Source organism: Myodes glareolus, chromosome 1, assembly GCF_982192425.1.
Source record: "Myodes glareolus chromosome 1, mMyoGla1.1, whole genome shotgun sequence".
In the NCBI taxonomy this organism is placed as follows: domain Eukaryota; kingdom Metazoa; phylum Chordata; class Mammalia; order Rodentia; family Cricetidae; genus Myodes; species Myodes glareolus.
The window spans coordinates 76,505,002-76,532,787 of NC_142026.1; the positions used below are offsets into that span (position 1 = coordinate 76,505,002).

The following is a 27,786-nucleotide window of genomic DNA, read 5'->3' on the forward strand; positions in this document are numbered from 1 at the left end:
ATGTTTGTTTTGATTTTTCTCTTCTTTATCCTGAACATTCCACTTCTTGTGTCCAGGTTCACTCAACACAGGTGCTTTTGGAGAATGAATGAGAATAAAGACAAGGATGAAGATTTGTTGACAGGTTGTGTCTTCTTCCCTATAACAGTGCAGCGGTCTGTGGAGAAAGATGATTTCAACCACATTCTGAATATACAGTAAGTTTCTTTGAATTATCTATGTAAATGTCAACATAAATATTTCATAGGGGATCAGAAAATGAAAATCAGAAGAATGTTTAGAATCTTTTTTTCTGTTGTTTCAATCTGCACACCTAAGAAACAACCCCATGTTCTTGAGACCTGCTGCTTTTTTTTTTACTTTTAGTTTGTCTAGGTGGTGTAATATTATTTTCCTAGCTACCCTCCTACTTATAAGACTGGAAGCTGAGGGAAAAGGGGACTGTGTAACTTTGTTCACCACGTATATCTCTCCTTTTGACTGTGTCCACAACTGAGTAGCCAGTGATATTTTATCGAAAGAAACACCATACTAGTCAATAAATAGCAAACTAAATGGAACAACTAAACTGATGTTGATTAGATAATGTGATGACCATGCAGCTTTCAATGCATGTCCCAGAGCAACTCATATATGTGGCACCCCTAGATGAAAAGAGTTTTTACATAGATATTCAGTTACTCTCTCAGATGCTCTGCATGTGGACACACTGTGCCTTCTAATGATGCATAAAGAATGAAAACAGGAGACTTGCCCACTGTTAAATTCTTATATGATTCTGTTTCTCCATACTTCGCTTATGTACAACTACAGGCCTTTATTTCCACAGAAGAGTTCTTCACTGTCTCTTTAAACTAAAGAAGACTATTTGTAATATAAATGATATGTTTGCATTCTTTGAAATATGAATTGTCACTAATAGTGGTGACTGCTTACTTTCTTAGCACTTGCCTGAGTGGCAGCTGCAGCATATGATATTTGAAAACACTTGGGTATAGTGATCTACCAGCTCTTTGCTATTATCTAAGAAGCACGTGTTTCTCCTCTATAAGTCCAAACTGTTTACTCACTATCAACAATATCTTATTTACATCTTATTTTTACTCTTCAATAATTTTACTTACTGCAGCTTTGTCCTTTACCACTTTGAACACTATGCACTTTTGATTTCGTGTGTCGTTGATAGCTCTTTTCAAATACAGCACTTTAGAACACTATGCCACACGAAGAGCTCAATTCATTGACGTTTCTTGATGTTTAGTGTACAGAAGTTAGTGTTTCACTTCCGTAAGTTCTTACCTCAAATGTAGACAAAAGTTTCTCTCTACAAGAAAATGTATGTTGTTCAGATATACCTGGTATTAGTATCCTTAATCTCTGCATTTATGAAATGAAGTAGGTGTATCATTCTACATTCGAGACCAGTGGCAACTAAAGACAAATGTTACTGAAAACAATGAAATCCATCCCTTTTTATGGTCTATATGAGTATTTCTCATGTCTATACACACAGATTAATCTATTTACCAACTTATTCTGGTATTTAAATTTATTAAAAATTAAAAATTTAAAGAACATTTAGTGCCTTTAATCAATAAAGAAGAAAATACAACATGGTAATGATAGACATGAGGGAATATGTTAACTATATTGTCCAGTAAATATGAAAGAATTAGTAGTACAGGAGCCAAATTTTGCCCTTAGACTACTGTGCACAGTCATTCTTTGAATGCCTATCCATTTCAGTTTGGTTCATAAAAAATTATCAGGATTTTGGCTATTGCATCACGTGTACATTTAATTTTGCTCAATAATTTCAAACTGAAATATATGACCAGGTTTTCTGTTTCATCAAAGCCTTTACACTTTATTTATCTTCTGTGCAAGCTCTCAAAAACCAGAGAAGGACATCCCTTTCTGTGTAAGCTGCAAATGACTCATCTATGGCTTACCTATGACCTTGAGTCATTCATTCTGCTTATCTATGCACCTGTTCATACTATCCTAATCAGGATCAGTTTCCCTCCCTGTATCAGATGGCCCACAAAGATGCATCCCTTGTTCAGGCCACGATTTCTTTCGTGTTTCACTTAAACTGAAACTGGGTTGGGCTGCCCAACTCAGACAATGAAGATGGTGCTCAATTTCTCACATAATTGAAAAAAAGAGATAGAAAATAGACAGTCTGCTATGACTTTGTGGATATGATCACAGTCAACAAACATTTATACTTGTCAAGACCTGAAGTATATGATAACCAAATCATGACATCATCCACAATTTATTTTTCATTTATGGTAACATAGACAGTACTTGAACTGTGTGCTTTAGAATGTGGGAATCACTAGGTATACAAAGAACATGGGTCACCATCTCACAGTAAGCTGGATGTCTCTATAAGAAATAGAAACTTCACACTTGACTCATACTATTGGGTTGTTAACTTTTACAAACTATCCTCTTGAGATTTATGCTTTTTAAATTTTGAACTTACTTGGACCAATTCCTAAAACTCAGATGAAAATCTGGCAAGACAAGGTGGTTGATGTCTAGAAGTATCAGCTTCTATGTATCAGACATTGAAGAACTTCTCATTCAATACCTCATTGGAATCGTTAATGGTACAGACTTTTGACATGGCCTTTAGTGAGAGCAGTTATGATGTATACAGTGTTGTGTATGCTGTTGCCCATACTGTGCATGCTGTATCCCATGCAGTGAATGAGATTCTTCAATAAGATAACGAGTCACTGGGCAATAGGAAAAAATCTGATATTAAATGCTTGAAGGTAGAGTTTCTTTTATTGGGTTATATCTGGTATCATCAATGCCATAGTGCATAGAGGCTCTCAGATGCCCAAATCTAGTACTTTACAAATATTCACCAAATAGAAAGATTTCTGAACATTTTTCTGCCGTGGAAATAAATCTAGACTTGATATAAATTTCTAATACAGACAATAAAAATGGACAAACTAATTAGCAATGAAATCAGTGATTGCTACAAAGCACATGAATGTCATCATCCTATCCTAATACTGAAAACATATCTGTCCTTAGTTATTAATGCTCTCCATGTTTATAAGGTGAACCCTCCTTTGCTAATTGTCACATATGTGGTAATTACTGAGGGTGATATTTTCCATAAGATTTCTTAACTAATTCTGTCCCCATGTAGACTCTGGGGACCTCACATATAACTCTATGAGTAATTATAGAGAAATTGTATTATGATTCAATTAAGTGGGTGAAGCATATTCATTTATGTGAATGGAGATTTATCACTTTATATGTATGTTTGTGTATTTCTTTGTATCTGTGTCTATATCTGTGTTGCTGTAATATATGTGTGTGTGTGTGTGTGTGTGTGTGTGTGTGTGTGCTTGGTGTATGCTTCTGTATAGTTGGATCTCTATCTGTTTTTAGAAGTGAGCTTAAATTTGCCTTATGCCAATGTCTTTTTATATGAGAGCCTTTTTATGTATATCTTCCTGTGTACGTTTGTCAATAAATGTCTCTTCATGAGCCTATGTGTGTGTTCCTCATATTTCTTTGTATGTGCTTGCAAATAAGTAAATCTGTGTTGCTGTGTGTGTCTTTTGTTATGTCTTTGTATATGTGCATAAATTTCTCTATGTCATTGTCTCATTGTATGGTTATTTATATTTGTGTATTTCTCTCTGTGTGTATTTGTCTGAGAAAATGCATGTATGTGTGTCTATGTATCTCTTTTGCATATTTTCTTTCTGTGTTTCTTTGAGTTTTATATGTCTCTTTGTCTACATATGCCACTGTGTTTATTTCTGTGTCATTGCACAAATAAGTGAGTATGTATAAATGAGTATGTGGCTATAATATGCATTTATTTTTCTATGGATGTATCTCTGTGTGTAGCAGTTTCTGTGTTTATGTGTGTATGTGTGTGCAGTTTATATCTTTGCTGAAGCAGCTCAACTGAAGTAGAAACAGCTGGAATATGAGGTCCAAGGAAAGCCTGAAAACCATGGAAAGAGAGAACAAGCCACTAAACAAGACATTAAAATATGCAAAAGAGGAAACTGCTTCAAGATGTGAGGGATTGGGGCTACCTGTAGAAAGAGCTGGTCAGTGATCAGCCTGTAACTATAGTTACAGGAGGCGTTCCTTTGCTTGTGAACTTTAATGCCTGTGGCGCTTGGGCTCAGAGAATGGGAAATGGCTAGGGACCGAAAAAGAAAGATGACAGACTGATTTCAAGGACTGGAGGCAAGGGAGGAAAAGCCAGCTATGGTGGCAGTCACTAAAGTAGCTTCAAAGCCCAAGGTGACTGGCTAACTCTTGAGTTTCAGCCCAGAGTTGAATGCCAGATGATGCTTTTAACTAATTATTTTTATCAATAAAAACTCAGGAGTCAGCTATCAATGGAAGATCCTGAACAATCCAAGTAGTTGTGGAGAAGCAACAAGTGTCCACCTAACCCTTTCTTTCCCCATCCAAAAGAGTCAAGTCCCTCTCTACAGGCCCACTATTACTTCCTGTAACTATCTGTCCTCACACCTGCAAAATTTCTATGGTTAATTTTGGTCAACTAGTAAGTAGCTACACTCTCTAACTCAACACAAACTTTTTTCGTCACTTGGGAAAATTGAATGTAATATGATAGTTTGAATATAATCAAAATTTACAATATAAAAGTCTTTCACTTACTTTGTAGAGAAAGAGATTATACATCATTTCTGGTTTATTATGAAGGGTACTGTTCAACTGATATTTTTCTTAGTCTCATTGTCATTAAAAAGGAGGACTACATTTTTTTTATCTAATATTGTATCCCATCACTTTAGGAGTGATTCAGTTTAGGGATTCTGTGTTAGAATTCTCTGAAACAATTATATATTGTCTCATATATTCTGCATATATCTATATTTTAGATTCTTTCTTTTCAATTTGTAGCTTTTTGATGCTCTTTGACGGTCTTACTGCTCTTACTAAAGTTCACATAATATGTTGAATAGACATAGAGAGCATAGACAACCTTGTCTTGGTCCTGATTTTAATAGAATTTTTTTGAGTTTTTTCTATTATTATTATTTTGGTCCTAGGAGAGCTGTAAATAGTTTTATTATGTTGAGGTATGTTGCATACTTTCCCAAACACTATTGTCATGAAAGTCTGTTGGAATCTGTCAAAGGAATTTTAGCATCTAAGGAGATTATGGTGTATTTTTCTCTCAGTTTGCTTATATGGTGAATTATATTGACTGATTTTCATATATTGAAACATCCCCCAAACTCTGGAATAAAGCCTAGTTGGTTATAATCTTTTTAATGTATTCTTGGATTCAATTTACAAGTATTTTATTGAGTATTTTACACTGATATTCAAAAGGGAAATTCATTAAAATTTTCTTTCACAGTTGAATTATTTGTGGATTGTGTATTAGGTGACTGGTCTCATAAAATGAAGTTGGCAATTTAACTTCTATTTTTATTTTGTGGAATAACGTGAAGAAACCTGGTATTTGCTTTTACTGAATTGTCTGCTAATCTTCTGTGCTAAATTTTCTGTCTTTGAGCTTTATTTGGTGGAGAGACTCCTAAAGATTGTTTCTATTTCCTGAAGATTTGCAAGTTTATTTCTGTTGCTTCTCTAATCTTGATTTAATCTGATAGTTCTACTGAGAAACTATCCTTTTCTTTTAGATTTTCCAATTTTCTTATTGTAAGTTTTTAAGTGAGACCTAATGATTATCTAGATTTCTTTTATGTACATTTTTATGTCTCCCTTCTATTTCTGATTTTATTAATTTAAATAGTCAATCTTTAAGTTAGTTTGGGGAAAGATTATGCTTTTTTGTTGGTTTTCTCAAAGAATCAATTCTTAGTTTCATTGTCTCTTTTATTGTTTTCTTTTATCTAACTGATTAAATACATAATTTAGTTTGACTATTTCCTGTGTCTATTTCTCTTGTATGCCCATATTTCATTTTGTTTTAGAGCATGTAGGTGCTTAAATTGATAGTATAAATCTCACCTATTTTTTTTTGTAACATGCTAGATAAATGAGATTTTCTTTTCCCACTGCTGTCATTTGTCCCATAAGCTTGGGTGTATGTTGTATTCATATTTAATTAAGTCTAAAAAGTCTTTAATTTCATTATTCTTGTTTTGATTCCCTCATCATTCATTTGAGAGTTGTTTGTTTTCAGTGTGAAAATTTTCTGTTTTTCTCTTAAAGCATATTCAAGTTTAATCTCTGTTTGTTTTTATGTCCCATATAACAATTTAGTAATGCTAGCTTTTTACAACAAATAATTTTACTTCCCTTTTTTAATTATTTAAGACTATGTGAGTGTAAAAATACATACAAATATTTTAGCTCTAAGAATGGAAACATTTTGTTAAGAGAGGACTCCCACATCATAATGATTATGAAAATGACCAAATGAATTAATGAGCATGTAGGAGTTATAGAAACTGCTTGTCAATGCTTTTTGTGTGAGTGGAAACTAAGAATCCCATTGTGGTAAACACATAGAGCTAATTCAGTCATTAAATGTAGGAGTATCTTATGATCCATCCATTCATCCTATAGATCTTCCTGAAAGTAGGTAAGTTGGTAAAACACATAGACTCTTGTCTACCTATATTTATTTAAGAATTATTGAAACAGTCAAGATATGGAGTGAACTTAATGTATCTCAACAGAAGAGGAAATATAGGTAATATTTCATACACAATTTTTTGGTTTTATTTTCATGAAATAAAAATTCATTATTGTTATTTATACTGCATATTGAAATTTAGATAAAAGGCTTACTAGAGTCATAAAGTAAAAATGAAACTGTTCAGGTTAAGATATGGGATCAGTAGTCAGATGAGAAACATCTGTGGGTGGTAGAGGCATAAATCCCAACAAAGAATATGGAACATATGTGTAAATCCATAATAAAAGTATTTATGCTGAATTAATTAAAAAGTAATTGTTAATTACACACAAAACAAAACCAGATAACATTCTGAATCTGGACCACTGGAGTTTTTATTTGCACTCTCTTAGAAAGGTGAATTTGCTCTCTTTCTATGAAAGAATCTGCCTTTCACTTTCCTCTATATCCACATTGTGGGCCCCAAGGACAGCTCATCACAGAACCATAGTCATGAACTTTTAGGTGTTTATTTTGTAATGTACAATAATATCTATATAAGAATAGTAGTACTATTTATCTTATCATAAATACTAAATAAGACATAAAACCACCCATAGAAAGTCTTGTCCCATAATTTCCTGCATTCTCTACAGGCATATTCAATGAAAGATGCTAATCAGCCCACACTCAAAAAATACTCTCCCATTATTGAAGGGAGGCTGCTTGTTGGTTCCTGGTCACCTGGCTATCTTAGACCTGAAATAATCACATAGAAACTGTATTATTTAAATTACTGCGTGGGCCGTTAGCTCTAGCATCTTATTGGCTAACTCTTACATATTAATTTGATCTATCTCCATTAATCTATGTATCACCATGTGACAGTGGCTTACCAGCAAAAGTTCAGCACCTCTGTCTCTGGTGGCAGCAGCTCCATGGCATCCCTCCAACTCTGCCTTCTTTTTCCCAGCATTTTGTTTAGTTTTCTCCACCTACCTAAGTTTTGCTTTTTCAAAAGGCCAAGGCAGTTTCTTTATTCATTAATGGTAATCACAGCACACTGAGGAGACTTCCACATCACCTGATGTCAGAAGTGGGATACAACCAGTTCCTTGCAAGAATTAGTATGTCAATGTAGTGAACTAAATACATGTAAATCCCGAGAATGCTCAAAAAGGACAAAAGAACAGTGTTAAACATGGTGTGGTCATGGCATTTTCTTGAATGGGTTCTGTTTGCTAGAGGCATGGCTCCTTTGGGAAATGATTTCCTAGTTTAGCCAAAGCAGAGCATAAAAGCCATGAGGATTTGAAGTGCAGTTTCCTGGGCCATGATACCAGCACAAACTCTGGCTATGGAGCATTTTAACAGTATTTGTGGGCCCATGTGTTTGTGTGCCCACTTAGAGTGGAAAGGAAAGTGACTGAGACTATGCTTGTGGAGGTGGCACCTCCACAAGGAGGTGCACCTGGGGAGGTGGCAGGATCAGCTCTACTAAACTTACAGAGGTGGGAGAGCATGTCAGATTCCCACTGCCGTACACAGAGATGTTTCCAGGTTGCACAGTGCTCTGCATGGCAGATTTAGCTGTTACTCAGATAAAAAGGGTTTGTGTACTGCAGGCTCATTCTCAAGGTTGGAGTGCTGAGCATAACTCCTGCCTGGTGGCCACAGAGGTAATAGGGTTGGTGCTTCTACCATTTTAAAAGTGGAGAGAGGAGGAGCCAGCATCTAGGACAGCTGCAACCAAGCTGATTACCATTTTAAAAGCTCTTCAAGACAGTAAAGAATCACAGATAATGCACTAAGGACAGATACAGACACAAAAGATCACTAACAAGTCACAGTGTTGAATAAATGTATGTAGGCTTAGAAAATAGAGAAGAAAAAGAGTATAGAGAAAAAGAAGTTAAAAAGTCTTTAAAGAGACAAAGTACAGAGAGTCATAGATTAAAAAAAGTAAAGTAAAATAAGCCACATAAAGATGGAAAATTCACAGGGTCTGGATATATATTACTGTGTTTTCTTTGATTTTTTAATGTAAAGGAGCTACATACAGATAGATATTTCATTGTATGGGCTGCTAAGCTAAACCAACATGAATATTATAAAGGTATCATGACTTTCAAATTTTTGTTTAAGGATATGTTGCTTTGGAAAAGAGGTTTTTCTCTTGTTTCCATAGAGATGGAGAACCTATGGATTGCTTCCAGACTGGTGTGGTATGGTGGAGCAAGATTCCCTGAAAGGTTACTGTGAATACCTCCACAAAGAAAATACTTCACCCAATAAACAGCAGGAAGCTGTTTGGAGAGAAATAATTATGCCCATATTTCCAAATATTACTTATAAATGTTTCTGTACATTTAAAGTGGAATATGATATAAAGATAAATAATTTGCCTTGATATGGATCTTGGTTTATTGACACAAATTTAAGGTCAATTTTGTTATATGTATATGTATTTTGTTGTAGTGGGAGGAGCGAGTCTGCTTTTGGTCTGGGCCACCCAGCTATCTTACACCCGAAATAACCATACAGAAACTGTATTCATTTAAACATTGCCTGGCCTATTAGCTCTAGCTTCTTATTGGCTAACTCTCACATCTCGATTAACCCATTTCTATTAAATCTGTTTATCATCACGTGACTGTGGCTTAGCAGCAAGATTCTAGCCTACATCCATCTCAGGCAGGAGATTCATGACGTCTCAACTTTGCCTTTCTTCCTCCCAGCATTCCATTCTGTCTACTCTGCCTACCTAAGTGCTGCCCTATCAAAAGGCCAAGGCAGTTCCTTCATTCAACCAATGAAAGCAACACATAGACAGAAGAACCTCCTACACCATTTCCCTTTTTCTGTTTAAACAAAAAGGCTTTAAATTTAACATAGTAAAATTACATATAACAAAACAGTTATCAAGTAAGAATTAAAGTTACAATATTTATATTTATTTTATCTTTTATCATAACAAAGGAAAACTATAACCATAACTATCTATCTATTCTTCAACTCTATCAAAGACTTCAGAAAGATATAATATTACCTAAGTAAACGAGAAGTGCATTGTAAGCAACTTCCAAAACTCTAGAAATGAATGACAGAGACATCTCACTGCCTGGACTGAATACGCAAAGTTTTTTGTACCATTGGGGCATCCATCTTCAGGCTACAGGCCCATAGTATCCAGAAGACTTTTTCATTAAGTTGGGAATTTCAAAGACAGTTCACTTTCTTCTGTGTCCTTCAGAATGTCTCACAGACTCTTTTATAAAGCAGGAAACCTAAAGGACCATCTCACCTTTAGGCAAGTTCACCAGTCCTCTCTCTTCAGGTTCTTTAGTCCAGTTTATGCAACAGTCCAGGCAAGAGCAGTTTCTTGACGAAATGGCTATCAAACTCTATAAGGAGCCTCTTCAATGCCCATATTCCTCTCGAAGTAGCTTGGTGCTGCCAGGAACAGATGTGTCTTGTCATGAAAAATCCTAAGTTAGTAAAACATTTTAAATGCCATATTCTGTACTTTTTGAAAGATGAGAAAAATGCCTATCTAATTGAAATATGTCTTTATATACCTAGAAAATTTAACTACATGACTACAAGCTTGACTATTATCAATGATTTTCCATTAACAACCAATATTTTCTATTTATACATTACATCTTTAAATGAACTACACAATCACAATACCTTAATCAAGATCAGAAAAATGTATAACAAGATAGACATTCATTTATATCAATAAAGCAAGATTTATACTAATGTAAACTATTCATATCTATATCATATCCCCTTTAAATGTAAAAGAACATATATAAACAATATTTGGGGATGCGAACATAGTTTTTTTCTCTCCAAACTGCTTCGTGCTGTATGGGGGTACTGTTATACAGGTCTTTCATGATTGTATCCTGTATGCTAGGTTCATCTCAGTCATCAGTTGAGCTAAGTTTTTAGGGTGTTCACAGCAACCTTTCAGGTGGTCTATCAAACCATATTTGTCTAGAAGCAATCCATCAGGTATCATCCTCTGTGAAAACAAAAAAAGAACCTCTTTTCCAAAGCATCATATCCTTAGACCCAAATTTTGAAGTCAAGATACCTTTATAATATAGATGCTGGATTAGCTCGGCAGCATGCACAATGAAATGGCTCTCTGCAGTTAACTCCTTCACAGTCAAAAAATTCAAAGAAAATACGATAATACACAGAATCAAGACTATCTGTGAATTTTCCATTTTTAAGTGGCTTATTTTTTTTTACTTCTTTTAATCTATGACTATCTGTACTCTGTCTCTTTAAAAACTTTATCCCTTGTTTTAAAGCATTAACTTTATTTTATGACTCTATATACACTTTTTATTTTCTCTCCCAAGCCTACATGTATTTATCCAACATTGTGACCCATTAAGAGATCACTTATGTCTGAATCTGTCCGATTGCATTGTCTATGATTCTCTACTGTTTTGAAGAGTTTTAAAATGCTAAGCAGCTTGATTGCAGCTGCTCTGGTTGTTGGCTCCACCTCTCTCCAATTTCAAAATAGTGGGTGTACCAGGTAGAAGCCGCGATCAACACTTTAACTCTGAGAATGAGTTTGCAGCATATAAGCTCTTTTTATCTGGGTTCCCCTAAATATACCATGCAGAGCACTGCACAGCCTGGAAACATCTCTGAGTATGGCAGTGGAAATCTCCCACGCTGTCCCTCCAGACCAAGCCTGATCCCGCTGTCTACCCAGGCAAGAAGAACTGAGCCACGGGAATGGTCTCAGCTACCTTTGTCCCAGTCCCGAGCAGGCACACAAACACCCAGGCCCACAAATGCCCCATAGCCAGAGTTGGCACAAGTGGCAGGATTCAGGAAACCATGTTTTAAAACTGTACGACTTTTTGTTGTTGTTGTTGTTGTTGTTGTTGTTACGGCTCCTGAGTCAGGAAATTGTCTCTTAAAGGAGCTATGACACACCACCAGCTGTGCTAAACTCTACATTGTGTCTAGAATTCCTTTTTAAGTCCTCTCAGGTTTTACGTGGTGATTGTTTACCATGTTGGCTGCCATTCTGTTGTAGTGGGAGGAGCAGGCCTACTTTTGGTCCTGGCCATCCAGCTATCTTACACCCAAAATAACCACACAGGAACTGTATTCATTTAAACACTGCCTGGCCCGTTAGCTCTAGCTCCTTATTGGCTAATTCTCACATCTCGATTAACCCATTTTTATTAAATCTGTATATCACCACGTGACTGTGGCTTACCAGCAAGATGTGCATAACAGATAGGAGATTCATGGCATCTCGACTCTGCTCTTTTTCCTCCCAACATTCCGTTCTATCTACTCCACCTACCTAAGTGCTATCCTATCAAAAAACCAAGGCAGTTTCCTTTTTAACCAATGAAAGCAACACATAGACAGAAAAACCTCCTACACCAGTTATTTCTGATCTTGATTAAGGTATTCTTCTTGTATAGCTCATTCAAAAATGTAATGTATAATTAAGAAATATAAGTTAATAGATAATCATCTATAATAGTCAAAATTGTAGTCATGTTAGTTAGGCTTTCTCTATATAGAGAGAGATATTTCACTTATATAGGTATTCTTCAAATCTTTCAGAGATGTCCAGAATATTGCATTTAAAATGTTTTAAAAATTTAGGACCTTTCATGACAGTGAGACACATTTGCTCCTGGCAGCACCACTATACTTCAAGAGGAAGATGAGCATTGAAGAGGCTCTTTATGGAGATTGTTAGATAAAATGAATATACAGGATCCACAGAGAAATGACTGCTGAACTTGCCTAAAGGTGAGATGATCCTTCAGGGTTACTGCTTCATGAAAGAGCCTACAAGACATTCTGCAGGATAAAGAAGAAAGTGACTGCCAAGATGCCAATATAGGCAGAAATGTCTTTGAAATTGCCTGCTTCGTGGGAAAGTCTGCTGAATACTATGGGCCTGTAGGCTGAAGATGGATGCCCCAATAGTACATAAGAACTTTGGGTGACTATCCAGGCAGCGAGAGGTCTCTGTCAATTCTAAAATTTTGGAAGTTGCTTACAATGTACTTCCTGTTAACTGAGGTAATAGTATATCCTTCTGGAGTCTTTGATGGTGTTGAAGAAGAGATAGAAAGTAGATATAAATATTGTAACTGTAATTCTTGCTTGATACCTGTTTTCTTACATGTAATTTTACTATACTAAAGTAAAATCCTTCTTTTTTATTAAACAGAAAAGGGGAGGTGATGTGAGAGTCCCCTCTGTATGCTATGATTACCATTAACAAATAAAGAAATTGCCTTGGCCTGTTGATAGGTCAGAACTTAGATAGGTAGGGAAAACTAAACAAAAAGCTGGGAAGAAAAAGGCAAGAGTTGGAGGGACACCATGGAGCTGCTGCCACCAGAGACAGAGACTGAAATTTTGCTGGTAAGCCACTGTCACATGACGATACACAGATTAGTGGAGATGGGTCAAATTAATATATAAGAGTTAGCCAATAAGAAGTTAGAGTTAATGGGCAAAGTTTCTGTGTGTTTATTTTGATTCTGGGCTCCCATTACAAACAAGTGTCTACTCCTACATCCCACTAGCATTTAAGGTTCTCGACAGAAAACTAAATACATATTTAGAGAAATGGTATAAGAACATCACTTCATAGTTTTCATTTGCTTCTAAGATAATCGACAAAAGACTTCTTTGCAGCAACTACTAGATTGTAAACTGAGCAAAAATAAATAAAATGGAATTGAAAGATAAAGCAGACAAGAATCAGCCAACAAATGTTATTGATCTGTGAGAACAGAGGGTCATGGAGGGATATAATGTGCTAGATAATAAATATTCAGCTTGCCTTTTCATTATTCATAATTGTGTTAGAAGAGGAAGAGTGATAGGTCTTATGCAGCAGATGAAATGAATCACACATGTCTACTGTTCTCTTCGGAATTTGTGGAATATTTAAAAATCAATATTTAACATGCAAATGACATGTGGTTCTATGATAAGTTGGATAGTTTTGGAATATAAGAATTTAGAAATTTTCTGGATGTGGTTTGATTATTGATTCTCAAGGAAATGGGAGAACAAGATTTGACAAAATGGTCTGTACCTACTATAGATGAAGCATAAATCAGGCTGCCATGTCTGATTTCTTTGGCATGAACTTTATAATAATATGATCAGTGTGTGGCTATGAATTTATAAGTTCTCTTGAAACAATAATACAAGTTGCATTGTGTATCACATAATAAATATCCCTCAAAAAATCTAAAAACAGTAGCATAAAGAGATTGAAGAAAATATCATGCGACTAAATTTTCCCCAAATGGCATCCACCCAGGGGCTTTAATTTCTACAAAGATGAGTAATGTCATGAAACTACTTGAATTTCTTTCATATACATTCATCACATAGACATCAGACTTCAGATGCAGTGCCTCTGAGAAGAGTGTTGAAGATCTCAATGTTTGAAGAAATGCTGTCAAAAGGAGGGAATCCGAAATGCACAAGTATCTATCTTTGCCCACAGAAATAACAGCACTGGGGAATACACAGATGCTTATTTTATAAACTTATATGAAAGACATTTCATAATTTCACTACCCAGGAATACAGCTAGAAAAATATTCTTTTTCTCTTTTTGTGCCCAATAATTCTACCCTTTTTTTGTCAGTTTCATTCATTCCAAGAGTTTTTGGAGAAGAAAGGAGAATGAAGATTGGGATGGAGTCTTGATTACAATTTGCCCCTGCTCACTTGTAGTAGTGTATTGCATGAGAAAAAAAGCATTTCAACAATATTTTGAATATTCAATATGTTCCTTTGTATGTCAGATGAAAAGTACCCTGATATTATTTGAGGACTAGATGCTGAAAATCAGAACAATGGTATGAATTTTCTGCCCTGTTTTTACAACCTGTTCACCAATAACCAACCCCAAATTCTTTTAGAGAATTAAAGCTATTTTTCTATTTTTAATCTGTCCCAAAAAAATGTTCTATTTTAAACACAGTTATCCTCCAGTTTACAAGACTGGATGCTGACTCAGAAAAGGACTCTCTACATTGTTCTGTAATATATAACCATCCACTTCACAGTTTCTATAGCACTGTACCAGGAGATGACTTATTAAATAAACTCCATTCTATTTCAATTAGTATCATCCTAAGTTGGGTCAAGAAAATGGTCATATAGTACAATCAATTGATGGACATTCATCAATGTGTAAGTCCTAAAGTATGTGCTAGCATAAACTGACTGTCAACCTGTAGAAGAATTAAAATATATCCATATCTATCACCATGCACCAAAAATCAAGGCCAAATGGATTAAAGACCTCAATATAAATCTGACCACAATAAACCTGATAGAAGAGAAAGTGGGAAGTAGACTAAAATGCATGGGCACAGAAGACCACTTCCTACATATAACCCCATCAGTACAGACAATAATAGCAACCATGAATAAATGGGACCTCCTGAAACTGAGAAGCTTCTGTAAAGCAAAGGAAACAGTCAATAAGACAACAAGGCAACCTACTAAATGAGAGAAGATCTTCACCAACCCCACATCAGACAAAGGACTGATCTCCAAAATTTATAAAGAACTCAAGAAATTAGACATTAAAATTCTAAACAACCAAATTAAAATATGTGGTACTGAACTGCATAGAGAATTCTCAACAGAAGAATTACAAATAGGCAAAAGATATTTAGGGACATGTTCAACTTTCTTAGCTACCAGGGAAATGCAGATCAAAATATCTTTGAGATACCATCTTACATCAGTTAGAATGGCTAAAATTGAAAACACCAATGATAGCCTTTGCTGTAGAGGATGTGGGGTAAGGGGAACACACATCAATTGCTAGTGGGAATGCAAACTTGTACAACCACTTTGGAAATCAGTGTGGTGCTTTCCCAGAAAACTTGGAGTCAACCTAACTCAGGATCCAGCAATACCACTCTTGGGAATATACCCAAAAGATGCCCAATCATACTACAAAAGCATTTGTTCAACTATGTTCATAGCAGCATTATTTGTAATAGCCAGAACCTAGAAACAACCTAGGTGCTACTCAATTGAAGAATGAATAAAGAAAGTGTTTCACATCTTCACATTAAAGTACTACTCAATGGTAAAAAAAAAAAAATGACATCTTGGATTTTGCATGCAAATGGATAGTAGAAAACACTATTCTGAGTGAGATTACTCAGACCCAAAAATATGAATATCATAAGTACTCACTCATTAGTGGATTCCAGCCATAAACAATGGACATTGTGCCTATAGTTCATGATGCTAGACAAGCTAAGTAATAAGGTGAACACAAAAAAAAAACATATATAGATCCAACTGGAAATTGGAAGCAGACAAGATCTCCAGGCAAAAGTTGGGAGCATTTGGGTGAAGGAATGGAGGGAAAGGGAGAGAGTGACAGAAAGGGGAGAAGTGGAGGGTTGAGGAGACCATGGGTGAGTGGGGTGGTTGAGATGGAGGAAGGATGGATATCGGAGCAGGAAGGAGATATCTTAATTGAGGGAGCCATTTGGAGGTTGGCAGAAGGATTGAATATCCTCCTGGGAATGAGTAAGCATAGGATCAAACTGGTCCCTCTGAATGTCATTGACAGTTGGAGCAGACTTAGGGGCCAATGACAAAGGCACTGGAATGTCTCTCTACTGCATGTACTGGCATTTTGGGATCCTTATTCTCTTTGGATGCATACCTTGCTCAGCCTGGATGTAGTGGGGAGGGCCTTGGACTTCTCACAGGGCAGGGTGGCTTGACCTCTCTTAGGACTGGAGAGGGTAGGGGGAGGGCATGGAGGGAAGTGGGAGGAGTGGGAGGAAGAGAGGAAGTGGGAATTTTGATTGGTATTATTTTTAAAGAAAAAGAAAATAAAAACAAACAAAAAAGTTGTTATCAAACACAGAAATTTAGTCTACTGGGACACTCTAACTGCTCAAGGGATTTATGTTTCTTAATGTTTGTGGGTAAGGAATTAGTGTTTGGGCTTCATAAGATCTACTCTCAAATTCATGTTGTATATTACTAAAATTGTCAATGACACTTTTTCTGTGTGGTAATAAAAATGTTCAAAAATTATTTTTAATTTGAAAATATATAGGAAAATACACAAAGACATCATTATAGTACAATATCTAAGTGGGAAATAGGTTTATTTTAATCTGAGTAAATCATTTAGAATGAAGAAGTATGATTGATGCTTTATCAGTCAGATGATATGAAATGACTAGGAAGAGACAGAAGTTAAAGTTCTTACCAAAAAATTAACACAAATTGGTATTATTCATTCCCAACATGCTTGTGACACAATTTCATTACTAAAGAAACCTCATAAATATTTTCCTCACATTTTATACTTTATCATCTTCTATTTTACAAAGATGTTAAACTGGCATATCTAAATTTATGTAGGATACTATTGTTGTGTTAGTGTAACTGGAAAGTAGTAAAAGCAGATTTGTAATATAAAAATACATTGGTCAGATATATCCAGTGTGAATATATGACATCCTGTGTAAACATAAAGCAGGTGAAGAGTACTTAGAAGGTAGTACATTGCCTTAATCTCAGTACTAAGAACCCGGAGCTGGCGAATCTCGGTACATTTGAGGACAGTCTAATCTGTAGAAAATATGATAAACTCACAGACTCACATGTCTCTTTAATTTTTCATATCGATCATGATTTCAAAATCAATACATGAATAGGTATATTGTTTGGTTAAACCCTCTGCCATTGTCTTTATCTTTAGAGTAAGCACTCAAAAATCAGAAGTTGAAAATGTACTCTTTAAAAGATGATGATGGCTCACCTTATTTATAGAAGATGCACTCTGATGAACTTTTAAAACTTATTGCAAGCTTCCAGCTACTTATATTATTCCAATCTCAAAGCATAGGCCATTTGCATCAGTATTGGCAGTGGCTGGGAATACTGTATTTCTCAGAATAGTACATCTATTGACTACACAGGATTATCTGTAGATCTTTCCACATATTAAGAATAATATTCTTTTATAGAACAACAACGAAAAACATCCAGCTTGCATTGGCATTAGCTTTTTCCATGGATGAAGTCAACAGGAACCCTGATCTTTTACCAAATTCATCATTCATATTTGATTGCCCAAAAGGTGGTTGTACAACTGGGACAGAATTATATAGTCACCTGCAATTTTCTGAAAAATTTCATGATACGCCCAATTATAAGTGTTATAAACAGACTATGTGTATTGTGATACTTACAGGACCAAATTTGGCAACATCAGCAATGGTTGGGACCATGCTCAACCTCTTCATACCTCAACAGGTGAGATTTTGTGTTGTGACTTTGCAAGAAATTCTAATTCTGCTGTTATAAGTCCTAGATGCTAAGAAGATTGTGAAGAGTATACTACCTTCAAATTTGTGTTAAACAGTGTAGTTCATGGTTATTATTCAGTCTTATTGGGGCTTCATTTCCTTTTTTGAAATTGAGATGAGGAAAGAAGTAACAGATAAGGAGATTTTTTAAGAAAATTTTGACCGAACGTGTGTTTACAAGTCCTTATAATTGTGTGCTATCTCATGCTGCTCCCTGTGTTGTAGGTCCTTCAGATTACCTATGGACCTTTCCATCCCATCCTCAGCAATCATGAACAATTTCCCTCTCTGTATCAGATGGCTGCCAAGGACACATCTTTAGCCCTGGCCATGATCTCTTTGATGCTTTACTTCAACTGGAACTGGATTGGACTGGTCGTCTCAGACAATGATCAGGGTACTCAATTTCTCACACAATTGAGAGGAGAGATGGAAAAAATTACAATCTGCTTTGCCTTTGTGAGTGTGATCCCAGTCAACATGCATTTATTTTTGCCGAGAGTTGAAGTGTATTATAACCAAATAGTGACATCATCCACAAATGTAGTTGTCATTTATGGTGACCCAGACAGTACTCTAGCTGTGGCATTTAGAATGTGGGAATCTCTAAGTTTACAGAGAATATGGGTCACCACCTCACAGTGGGATGGCACTACAAGTAAGAATGACTTCCCACTTAATTCATTCAATGGGAAAATAACTTTTGCACACCACCATTCTGAGATTTCTAGTTTTAAAACCTTTGTCCAGACATTGAACCCTCTCAAATACACAGAAGAATTTCTGGCCAAGCTAGAGTGGATGAACTTGAACTGCAAAGTCTCAGCTTCTTTGAGTAAGACCCTGAAGAATTGCTTATCTAATGCCTCATTGCAGTGGCTAAAGGTACAGACTTTTGACATGGCCTTTAGTGATGAGAGTTATGACATATATAATGCAATGTATGCTGTGGCCCATGCCCTCCATGAAATGCTTTTTCAGCAAGTATATGATCAACCAATGAATAATAGAAAAGGACATTATGCTGACTGCTTGAAGGTAGTGTTTCCTCTTTTGGATGAAATTTGATGTTATCAATGTCAAAGTCTTTAAATGTCTGTCAAATGTCTCAGTTTACTAAATTGGGAAATATTTCATTAAAAAGAAAGATTTCTGGACATTTTTGATATTGATGTAAATCTGGATGCTGGTATAAATCTTAATGCAAAAGTAATGATATGGAAGGCAGAATTTGTAAAGGAAGTACACTGATTTTGTTACAGAGTACCTGACAATCACCACAGCTATTCTAAAAGTATAAGCCTAAGTCCTTCCTCCTTAATCCTCTTCTTTATGAGAGGATGAATCCTTGTATATTTATTTTCAAATATGTGATAATTAGTTTATCAGATGATTTTTCACAAGTGACCTCATTTCACATCCTGAGTGAAAGTAATTACACAGTAAACAGTGTCATTTTTCAGTTAAGGACATACATTTGTATCCATATGTGTGAATGCATGGTTCTTTTTGTGTATTGTTGTATGCTTGTGTGTTTCTGGGTATCTCTGTTTGTATCTGTGTTAGTGTGTAAAGATGTATTTCTGTATATCTGCATATATATTTGTATTTGGAACTGAATATAAAATTGTAATTTGTCTTGTGCCAATATCTTTTTGTATGGGAGTTTGCTTCTGTAAATATTTTTCCGTGTATTTTATCAGTGCACATGATTATATGTGTTGATCTCACTGTTGTATATTTTTTACACATATGTATATCTTTGTTTCTATCTGTCTGTCTGTCTGTCTGTCTGTCTACCCACCTTGTGCACCTGTCTTTGTATGTGAACACAAATCCATCTATATCAATATCTCTCTGTGTAGGTGTTTTTGACTGTGAGTGTCTCCATGTGTGTATTTGTAAATTAATGTGTGCATGTATTTGTGGGCCTATTCATGTGTTTTGCAGCTTTCTGTTTTGTGTGTTGTTTTGGTGCATATATCTCACTGTGTGTAGCATTGTTTTCATGTGTCAGTGTTGGCATTTTTGTGTATGTCTGTATAAAATGTAAGTAGCAGCATTATGTCTGTCTGTATGAAAGTTAATCTCTCTCTTTCTCTGCCTGTCTCTCTCTCTCTCTCTCTCTCTCTCTCTCTCTCATGCTTTGTGTGTTTGTGTGTGTGTGTGTGTGTGTGTGTGTGTGTTTATTTTTTATTGGTGTTTGATATCTGCGTATATGTCTGTGTTTCTGTTTTGGTGTTTTTTCTGAAAGAACTTAAATTCTAGGAACATTATAATGATTTTCTTAGTCCAATGGGTTCATTGTTATTTATCCCATGGATACTTTCAATAATACTGCCTTAAAGGTGAATTAAAAGCCATTTTATGAATTCAAGAATGGAGTGTCTCTTTCAGCTGCACTCCTTTCTGAGGAAAACACGTTTCACTAATCCAGTTGGAGACAGAGTGATTATGAACCAGAAAGAAAAACTTCAGGAAGAGTATGACATTTTTCATATTTGGAATTTACCATATGGTCTTGGACTTAAGGTGAAAATAGGAGAGTTTAGCTCATATTTTTCATATGGTCAACAGCTGCATTTATATGAAGACATGATAGAGCAGGCTACAGGAAGTAGACAGGTGGGTCTGACTTAACTGCATTATTTTGCATTACACAGCAATAACACAGACAATGGAATCGATTTGTGCTGTCTTGTATCCAATTAAAAGAAATAGTCACATTACAAAGCATTTTGTGACCTCCTATTTTATGTTTTTACATTTCCCTTTTTCATGTGACATTTTATTATGCATACAATGAATATTTATCATTCCTGAATATCTTTCTTGTTTTTAATATATAATGAATAATGACTATTACTACTGTGCTATATTGTTTCTAGTAAATACAGACATTTTCTCTTGAAACCATTCTGATAGCTAGACAGTGCTGTCATCCTTTTGCGGAACACTTGACACACGTGTTCAAAGAGTGAGGGTAAATCTAAAGGAAGAGAAAACTAAACATATAGATGTCATTAATTTTCTTACATAATTGTGATTAAGTATGTTTACCAACAGGTACTAAGTTGCCAAAATCTTGAACAATATATTAAGGTAATATTTTCATAAGCTTATGAATTATAACTTTATTCATTTTTCTTTCTTTTTTGTTTAAGTTGATATGGGTGCTTTCTTTGTATAGATGTCTGTACAACACTATATGTGAGGTGCCAATGGATGCATATCTGTTACAGTAATTGTTAACAAGAGGAACATTGCTTAATCCTGTAAATCCTTTCATATTTTACTCAAAGCAATCTAGTTACCTTATCTGTGTGAGGAGGAGATAGTGGTAATAAAAAAAATGGCTTTTTGACATTTATAGAAGATGAATTCCATTATGGGTCTAATGTGTGCTGTAAGTGTGAATTCTGATGTGAATGGTTTTAAGATATCCAGTTCAAATTTCTCCAGTATTATATGGCTGAAAATTAAAGGATTTAATTTCAGGAAACTCTTCAAGCTAGATCTGAAATTGTATTAGATAACCGAGGTAGCATAAAATCTACAAATAATATTTTATCTCAGAGTGATGAGGAGAGTTACTATCAGGGAACAGAACATATGAACTGAAGGTATAGCCACTGGCAGACAAATCCATTAGGGAGCAACAAATAACTTTCAAGTGTGCTGTTTGCAAGCCAAATTGAGCATTACAAAAATATCCACTGAAGGATACAGAAGATATAAACGCTGCAACCAGTGTTCATCTCCCATATAGGCAAATTTCATTGCAAAATCAAATGAACAAAAAATAAGTCTTCAAGCCAACACAACTACAAATATTAAAATCGTAGACTAAAATAAGAGTATTTCAATGACATACCTGAAAAATACAAAGAATGATAATAATAAAATTCCAGGACATCAAACAAGACACAAATCACTACTAGAAGGAGACAATGAAATCATAAAACCTTGCATATCATAAAGAACTCAATGAGCATGTGATAGATACTTTCCAAATGGTAGAAAATGATAAAAATATTCAAAATAAATATGTAAAGAAAACAAAAAAACAATCCAATAAATATTTCAAAATTTTTCTCATAAGGGAAAACTTCAAGTTGAGTACAGGATGGCAAGACTTAGAGACAAGTAGAAGAATTAGAACACTGAAACTATGATGGTTAAATATAAGAACAATTGAAATATATATGAGACAAGGGGGATGTGATTAAATATTCAAAGTTACTAAAACTAGACAGAAGAACTAATGAAGATATCAACAATATGTTCAATAAAATGCAACAGCAGTTTCCCAAAATGAGATACATGGCCATCTGGAGACAAGAGGCATTTATACACATATTATCAGGAAAAACCTTACTATAATGTATTTTAAATAAATTTGTATTATAATAATACAGAATGGAAATTGAAGGATGCAGAATAGAAATCCTTTTCATAGAAATACCTCTAATAAATAACAGACGATTCCCTCATGAATTCCTTTAGAAGGGCAGAGTATCAGTGATCCAATTTAAGGAGCTAGAGATATGTTACCAAAATCATGTTACTATACCCAGACTTGACTTTATTTCAAGGTTACAAGAATTGTTTAACATATGTAAATCAGTTATGCAAATGTATCTCAGAAATAGACCCAAGCAAAAAGTACATGATTTTTCAAATATGTGCAGAAATGGCTCTTAACAAAGTACACTGGTGTAGGAGGTCCTTCTGTCTTTGTGTTGCTTTCATTGGTTAATATAGAAACTGTTTTATGTCTGTTGATAGGGCAGAACTTAGGTAGGAAAAGAAAGTATAATTGAATTCTGGGAGGAAGAAAACAGAGTGGGAGATACACCATGGATCCGCCAGAGACAGACACTGGGAATTTTACCTGGTAAGCCACTGCCACGTGGTGATACACAGATTAATAGAAATGGGTTAAATTAGATGTACAAATTAGCCACTGAGAAACTATAGCTAACTGGTCAAGCAGTGATTTAGTTAATACAGTACCTGTGTGGTTATTTTGAAGCTAAGCTAGATGGGCAGCCTGGATGAACAAGCAGCCTACTCCCTGCAACAGTTCAGCATTCATTGAGAGTTAAAATTTAAATCAAAAAAAATCTTCCACAATAGAAGAAACCCATCTTGACTTAATAAGGTTTACTTTTCCATTAATTTCTAAATGTTTTCAAGCCTGATCATATTAAAATTTTTATGACAATCATATTGACAACATTGTACTACAGAAAAAGAAACTCAAAGAATTTCCAATGAAATCCTAACTGAAGCCAGGTGTATGTGTTGGTGTGTATGTTTAATCAAAACTCTTGGGTGGCAGAGGTAGAAAAAAAACCCTATCTGTTTATGTCCAGCCTGGCCTGCATAGCATGTCCTAATGAACTAGGTTTGCATAAACAGACACTGGCTCAAATAAACAAACAGAGATTGGACAAGGATTGGAATTTTCTCCATGCTTCTTGAAAATAGTCCTTAATATTTTAGCAAATACAAAAAAAGAAATAGTAAAAATTAAATAAAGAAAAGAAGAGAAAAATATGCACACTGGTAGCATGCACATTTAATCCCAGTGTTGAGAAGGCAGGAAAGGCAGATTTCGGTGTGATTTAAGTTAAGGTACTCTATTTAGGGATTTGAGGTCTACCAATACTACAATTTGTGACTCTATTTCAAGAAAACCATGAGAAAAAAGGGAAGATTTGGATTTAATCATCTTGTGGAAAACATGAAAGAACCAATGCAGAGGAGACACTGTGCTGTTGACACATAACTCCGTTCAGAACAGAGGATGCAGAGTGAGCACACAACAATCAGAGATGTCTAAAACAGTGTATAGGTCCCAATTGAGAGCTTTTTGTTTATACAAAGCTCTTTTATTTTAAACTTTAAGAAACACTTCAATAAAATTTTTACAAAATCAAACTTTTATTCAGGCTCCCCAAATATTTGCAGCCTTTCAAGCATTTACACCTCAGGAAACAACATTCCTTGCAGCTCAATGCATATCAACTTAGCTCACTCTGCCTATATAGCTGTTTTTTCCTCTTTACACTATGTCATGCTTTGCAGTGCTGTTATTGGAGTTCGTGTGTGCTATCTGACATTTTAAGAGATATCCCTCAGTTATGGATGTCCATTCATCTTGCTTTCTCGATGTTGTTGTAATTAAATACTGACCAAAATCATATTAAGGGGGGGTTTGATTGGGCTCATCAATTACGGCAAAGAAATGACAAGGCAGGCAGGCATATGGAGACTGCAACTAAATCGTAGATCCTGAAGGAACATAGCTAACTGGCTTTCTCTGAATTCTCATACAGATCTGAGTAGGGAGAGCACTGCCCATAGAGGGCAGGGCAGTCCTACATCAATTACCCATTAATAAAATGCTTAAATAATTTGACAGCAGGCAAATTCAATGGAAAGAAATATTTCACTTAAGGTTCCTCTAACTTATTAATGTATTTTGTGTCAAGGTGATGAAAGTTAAGTAGATAAACCACGTTGCAAGCTCTATAGTGTTTGTTCATATCAAACAACCAATTGTTCCTCCTTAATTCTATGTTTGGGAATCTACTCAAATTTACATCAGTTTGTTTCCATACATTTGTATGCCTGGTTTATAAAATATATTAAGTTTAATCTGATCACTTCTTTGGTGTGTATAAAATTAGTTTATGGGTATTTCAACATAATAATAAAATAGAATCATAGAAAGAGAATGTAAAACTCCTGACACCAGCATGTCTGATTTTGCATAGATCCTGCCCTCTGTGTGCAGTGTGGATTGTGGTCCTGGATTCAGAAAATTCTTGCAGGAGGGAATGGCAGCCTGCTGTTTTGATTGCAGCCCCTGCCCACAAAATGAAGTTTCTAATGAGACAAGTGAGTGCTTGCTAATGAAATAAATCCTTCACATCACATAGATCATCTTCTCTCGGTCATAGCGGCATTATCAAATGATACGAAAGAAAACTGAAGAAATAAAATAAATCACTTTCCTAAGTTAGTTTTTATAGAACTATGATTTATTAACAAAGTCACTATAAGTAACTTGTTATACCATTGTAGTGGCATTTCAATTGTATTTTAATAAATAAAGACTGCCTTAGGATCTAAGAGTAAAACAGTCCCACTTGTCTGCAGTACAAACCACATTATGGCAACATGCATCTTTAATCCCAGTAGCCACAATAACATGCACATTTAATCCCAGTCACTACCCTAGTTGATATAGATATCAGGGCGCATACCTTTAATCCCAATGCTACATGCCTTTAGTCCCTGCCCTAGAGTGGAATATAAGATGGGGAAAGACAACTCTCAAACAGTATCTAGTCTATTTGGTGATCCCTAAGCTTCTTGTACCTTCATAGGGAAGGCCATTCATACTGAGACCATTTACTTCCTGTTGCCTATGATCAAAGATATAGAATACTCAGATCCTTCTCCAGCACCATGTCTGCCTCCATGCCAGTATGTCACAGGATGATAATATGGACTGAGTCTCCAAACTATATGACACCCATTTACATGTTTTTATTTGTAACAGTAACTGTGGTCATGGTTTCTCTTCACATCAACAGAAATGGTGACATGGCCAGTATTTTCCTAAAACTAGCCACCAAGCTCTAATTCCTTATTTGGTCCCTTATTCCTCCCAAGGCTCACTATCAGCTATCAAAAGTGTGGAAATCTAGCTAACAAAAAGTACTTTATGGTTGTCCTAATTAACCTGTCCAAGCAAAACGAATATTTTGTCCTGTTAGGGGGTTCCTCTTTTACCTTTATAAAGTGCTATTTTCATTTAGGCCACACCTGTCTCCTCAAACAATAGTCAGTGCTATGTTCTCCCTGAACAAAACACCTTCTCCCCTCTCTTGTTGATTTACTTCTATCCATTCTCTATATCCTGCCTTTGATTCTTATTCCCTGTGCATAGTCCCTTTGTAAAAATCTATCCCCTTTGGGTTGAGAACTTGATCTTAGCATGTTGTGTGCAGACTCCAACAATCTGTACAGATTCTGTTTCCTGTTTCTTCTATGTCAGTGTGTTTGGGCTGGTGAATTCATATTAAAAAATGTATCACATAACTTGTACAAATAGAAGACATCTATTTATTATCTCCATCTATTTCAGGGGAAGCATTCATAAAACAGAACGAAAGACAGGAGGCATCTCTGTAACCATGGGGTCTTAAATATTAAAATACACTCTGTGCAATACAATGGTTAATTATTTTAACCTCTATAAACTCACTACTTTCAGTCAATTCATCATAGCATTCAGAAAGTATGAAAAATATCTCTGCTTTTTGATAACATAAAAATGGTGTCATCAACACATAGTTAAATAGACAACATATTGTTTTATTTCATTCCCCATAATGATAAAGAATGTGTATTATGAAATGAAAGTATTGCTATGCAGCAGTGTCTCTCAACTACATCATCAGCAAATGATGCAGATATCACAATGTTTGTTCAACATACTTAATTAAAATATTCTGTCAATACATGACGGAAGTTGTGCATTCGACTAACCATGCTTTTCTGTCTCCAGCAGATGTGGATAACTGTGTAAGGTGTCCAGAGAACAAGTATGCAAACAAAGAGCAGAACCAGTGTATTCAAAAAGTTGTGATATTTCTGAATTACAATGACACCTTAGGGATGGTTCTTACCTTAATGGCCTTGTTCTTCTCTACATTCACAACTGTGGTTCTTGGGGTATTTGTGAAGTATCATGACACTCCCATTGTGAAGGCAAATAACCAGAATCTCAGCTACATCTTGCTAATTTCACTCATCTTTTGTTTCCTATGCCCCTTGCTTTTCATTGGGCATCCCAACTCAGCTACCTGTGTTCTACAACAAATCACATTTGCAGTTGTATTTACTCTGGCTGTTTCTACTGTGTTGGCCAAAACAGTGACTGTGCTGTTTGCTTTCAAAGTCACAGTCCCTGGAAGGATGAGGTATTTTCTGGTTTCTGGTGTACCCAACTACATCATTGCCATCTGTATGCTCATCCAAATTATTCTCTGTACAATTTGGCTGCAATTTTCTCCTCCATTTATTGACAAAGATGTGCACTCTGAATATGGGCAAATAATCATTGTGTGCAACAAGGGCTCAGTTACTGCATTCTACTGTGTCCTGGGATATCATGGCTCCCTTGCATTAGGGAGCTTCATTGTTGCTTTCTTGGCCAGGAATCTCCCTGACACATTCAATGAAGCCAAGTTGCTGACCTTCAGCATGCTGTTGTTTTGCAGTGTCTGGATCACCTTTCTCCCTGTCTACCACAGCACCAAGGGCAAGATAATGGTGGCTGTGGAGGTCTTGTCCATCTTGGCTTCCAGTGCAGGCCTACTGGGATGCATTTTTATCCCCAAGTGCTACATAATTTTGTTAAGACCAGAGAGAAATTCTCTTCGAAAGTTAAGGGAGAAAACATCTTCCTGAACACACATTTCATAAATTGTAACTGACAACTACAGTATTGGGATAGAACCACCTAATACAATACAATGCAAACTGTATGAATGGCTAATGATTCTCATCATTTCTTTTAATGATGAGGCACAACAGTGTCATATACACTACTTTTCTGCACATTGTCATCTATAATCATCCACACAGCCACTTACTTTATATGATTCAATTTTTGAAAATTAGCACGCAAAGGATGTTTTCCTTTATTTCATAATTGTCCAGTAACATTTGAAATAAATG

At 35.5% G+C, this 27,786-nt stretch overlaps 1 protein-coding gene across 1 annotated transcript; it reads left to right on the forward strand.

Annotated features, from left to right (window-relative positions):
- LOC125411815 (vomeronasal type-2 receptor 116-like) lies at positions 1–27,516 on the forward strand. Its single transcript, XM_048452196.3, has 6 exons — positions 1–197; positions 17,683–17,971; positions 18,250–19,062; positions 20,422–20,649; positions 24,810–24,933; positions 26,615–27,516. The coding sequence occupies exons 1-6, from the start codon at positions 1–3 to the stop codon at positions 27,514–27,516; spliced, it is 2,553 nt and encodes an 850-aa protein (XP_048308153.3).
- The last annotated feature ends 270 nt before the right edge of the window (positions 27,517–27,786 follow it).

What these genes read in the sequence shown, in the direction of transcription:
- LOC125411815 (XM_048452196.3), top strand. Translation starts at nt 1, where the DNA reads ATGTTTGTTTTGATTTTTCTCTTCTTTATCCTGAACATTCCACTTCTT. An exon ending in ATTATGCTGACTGCTTGAAG is followed by an intron (nt 19,063 to 20,421) that starts GTAGTGTTTCCT and finishes TGTCTCTTTCAG; the next exon opens with CTGCACTCCTTTCTGAGGAA. An exon ending in TGAAGTTTCTAATGAGACAA is followed by an intron (nt 24,934 to 26,614) that starts GTGAGTGCTTGC and finishes TGTCTCCAGCAG; the next exon opens with ATGTGGATAACTGTGTAAGG.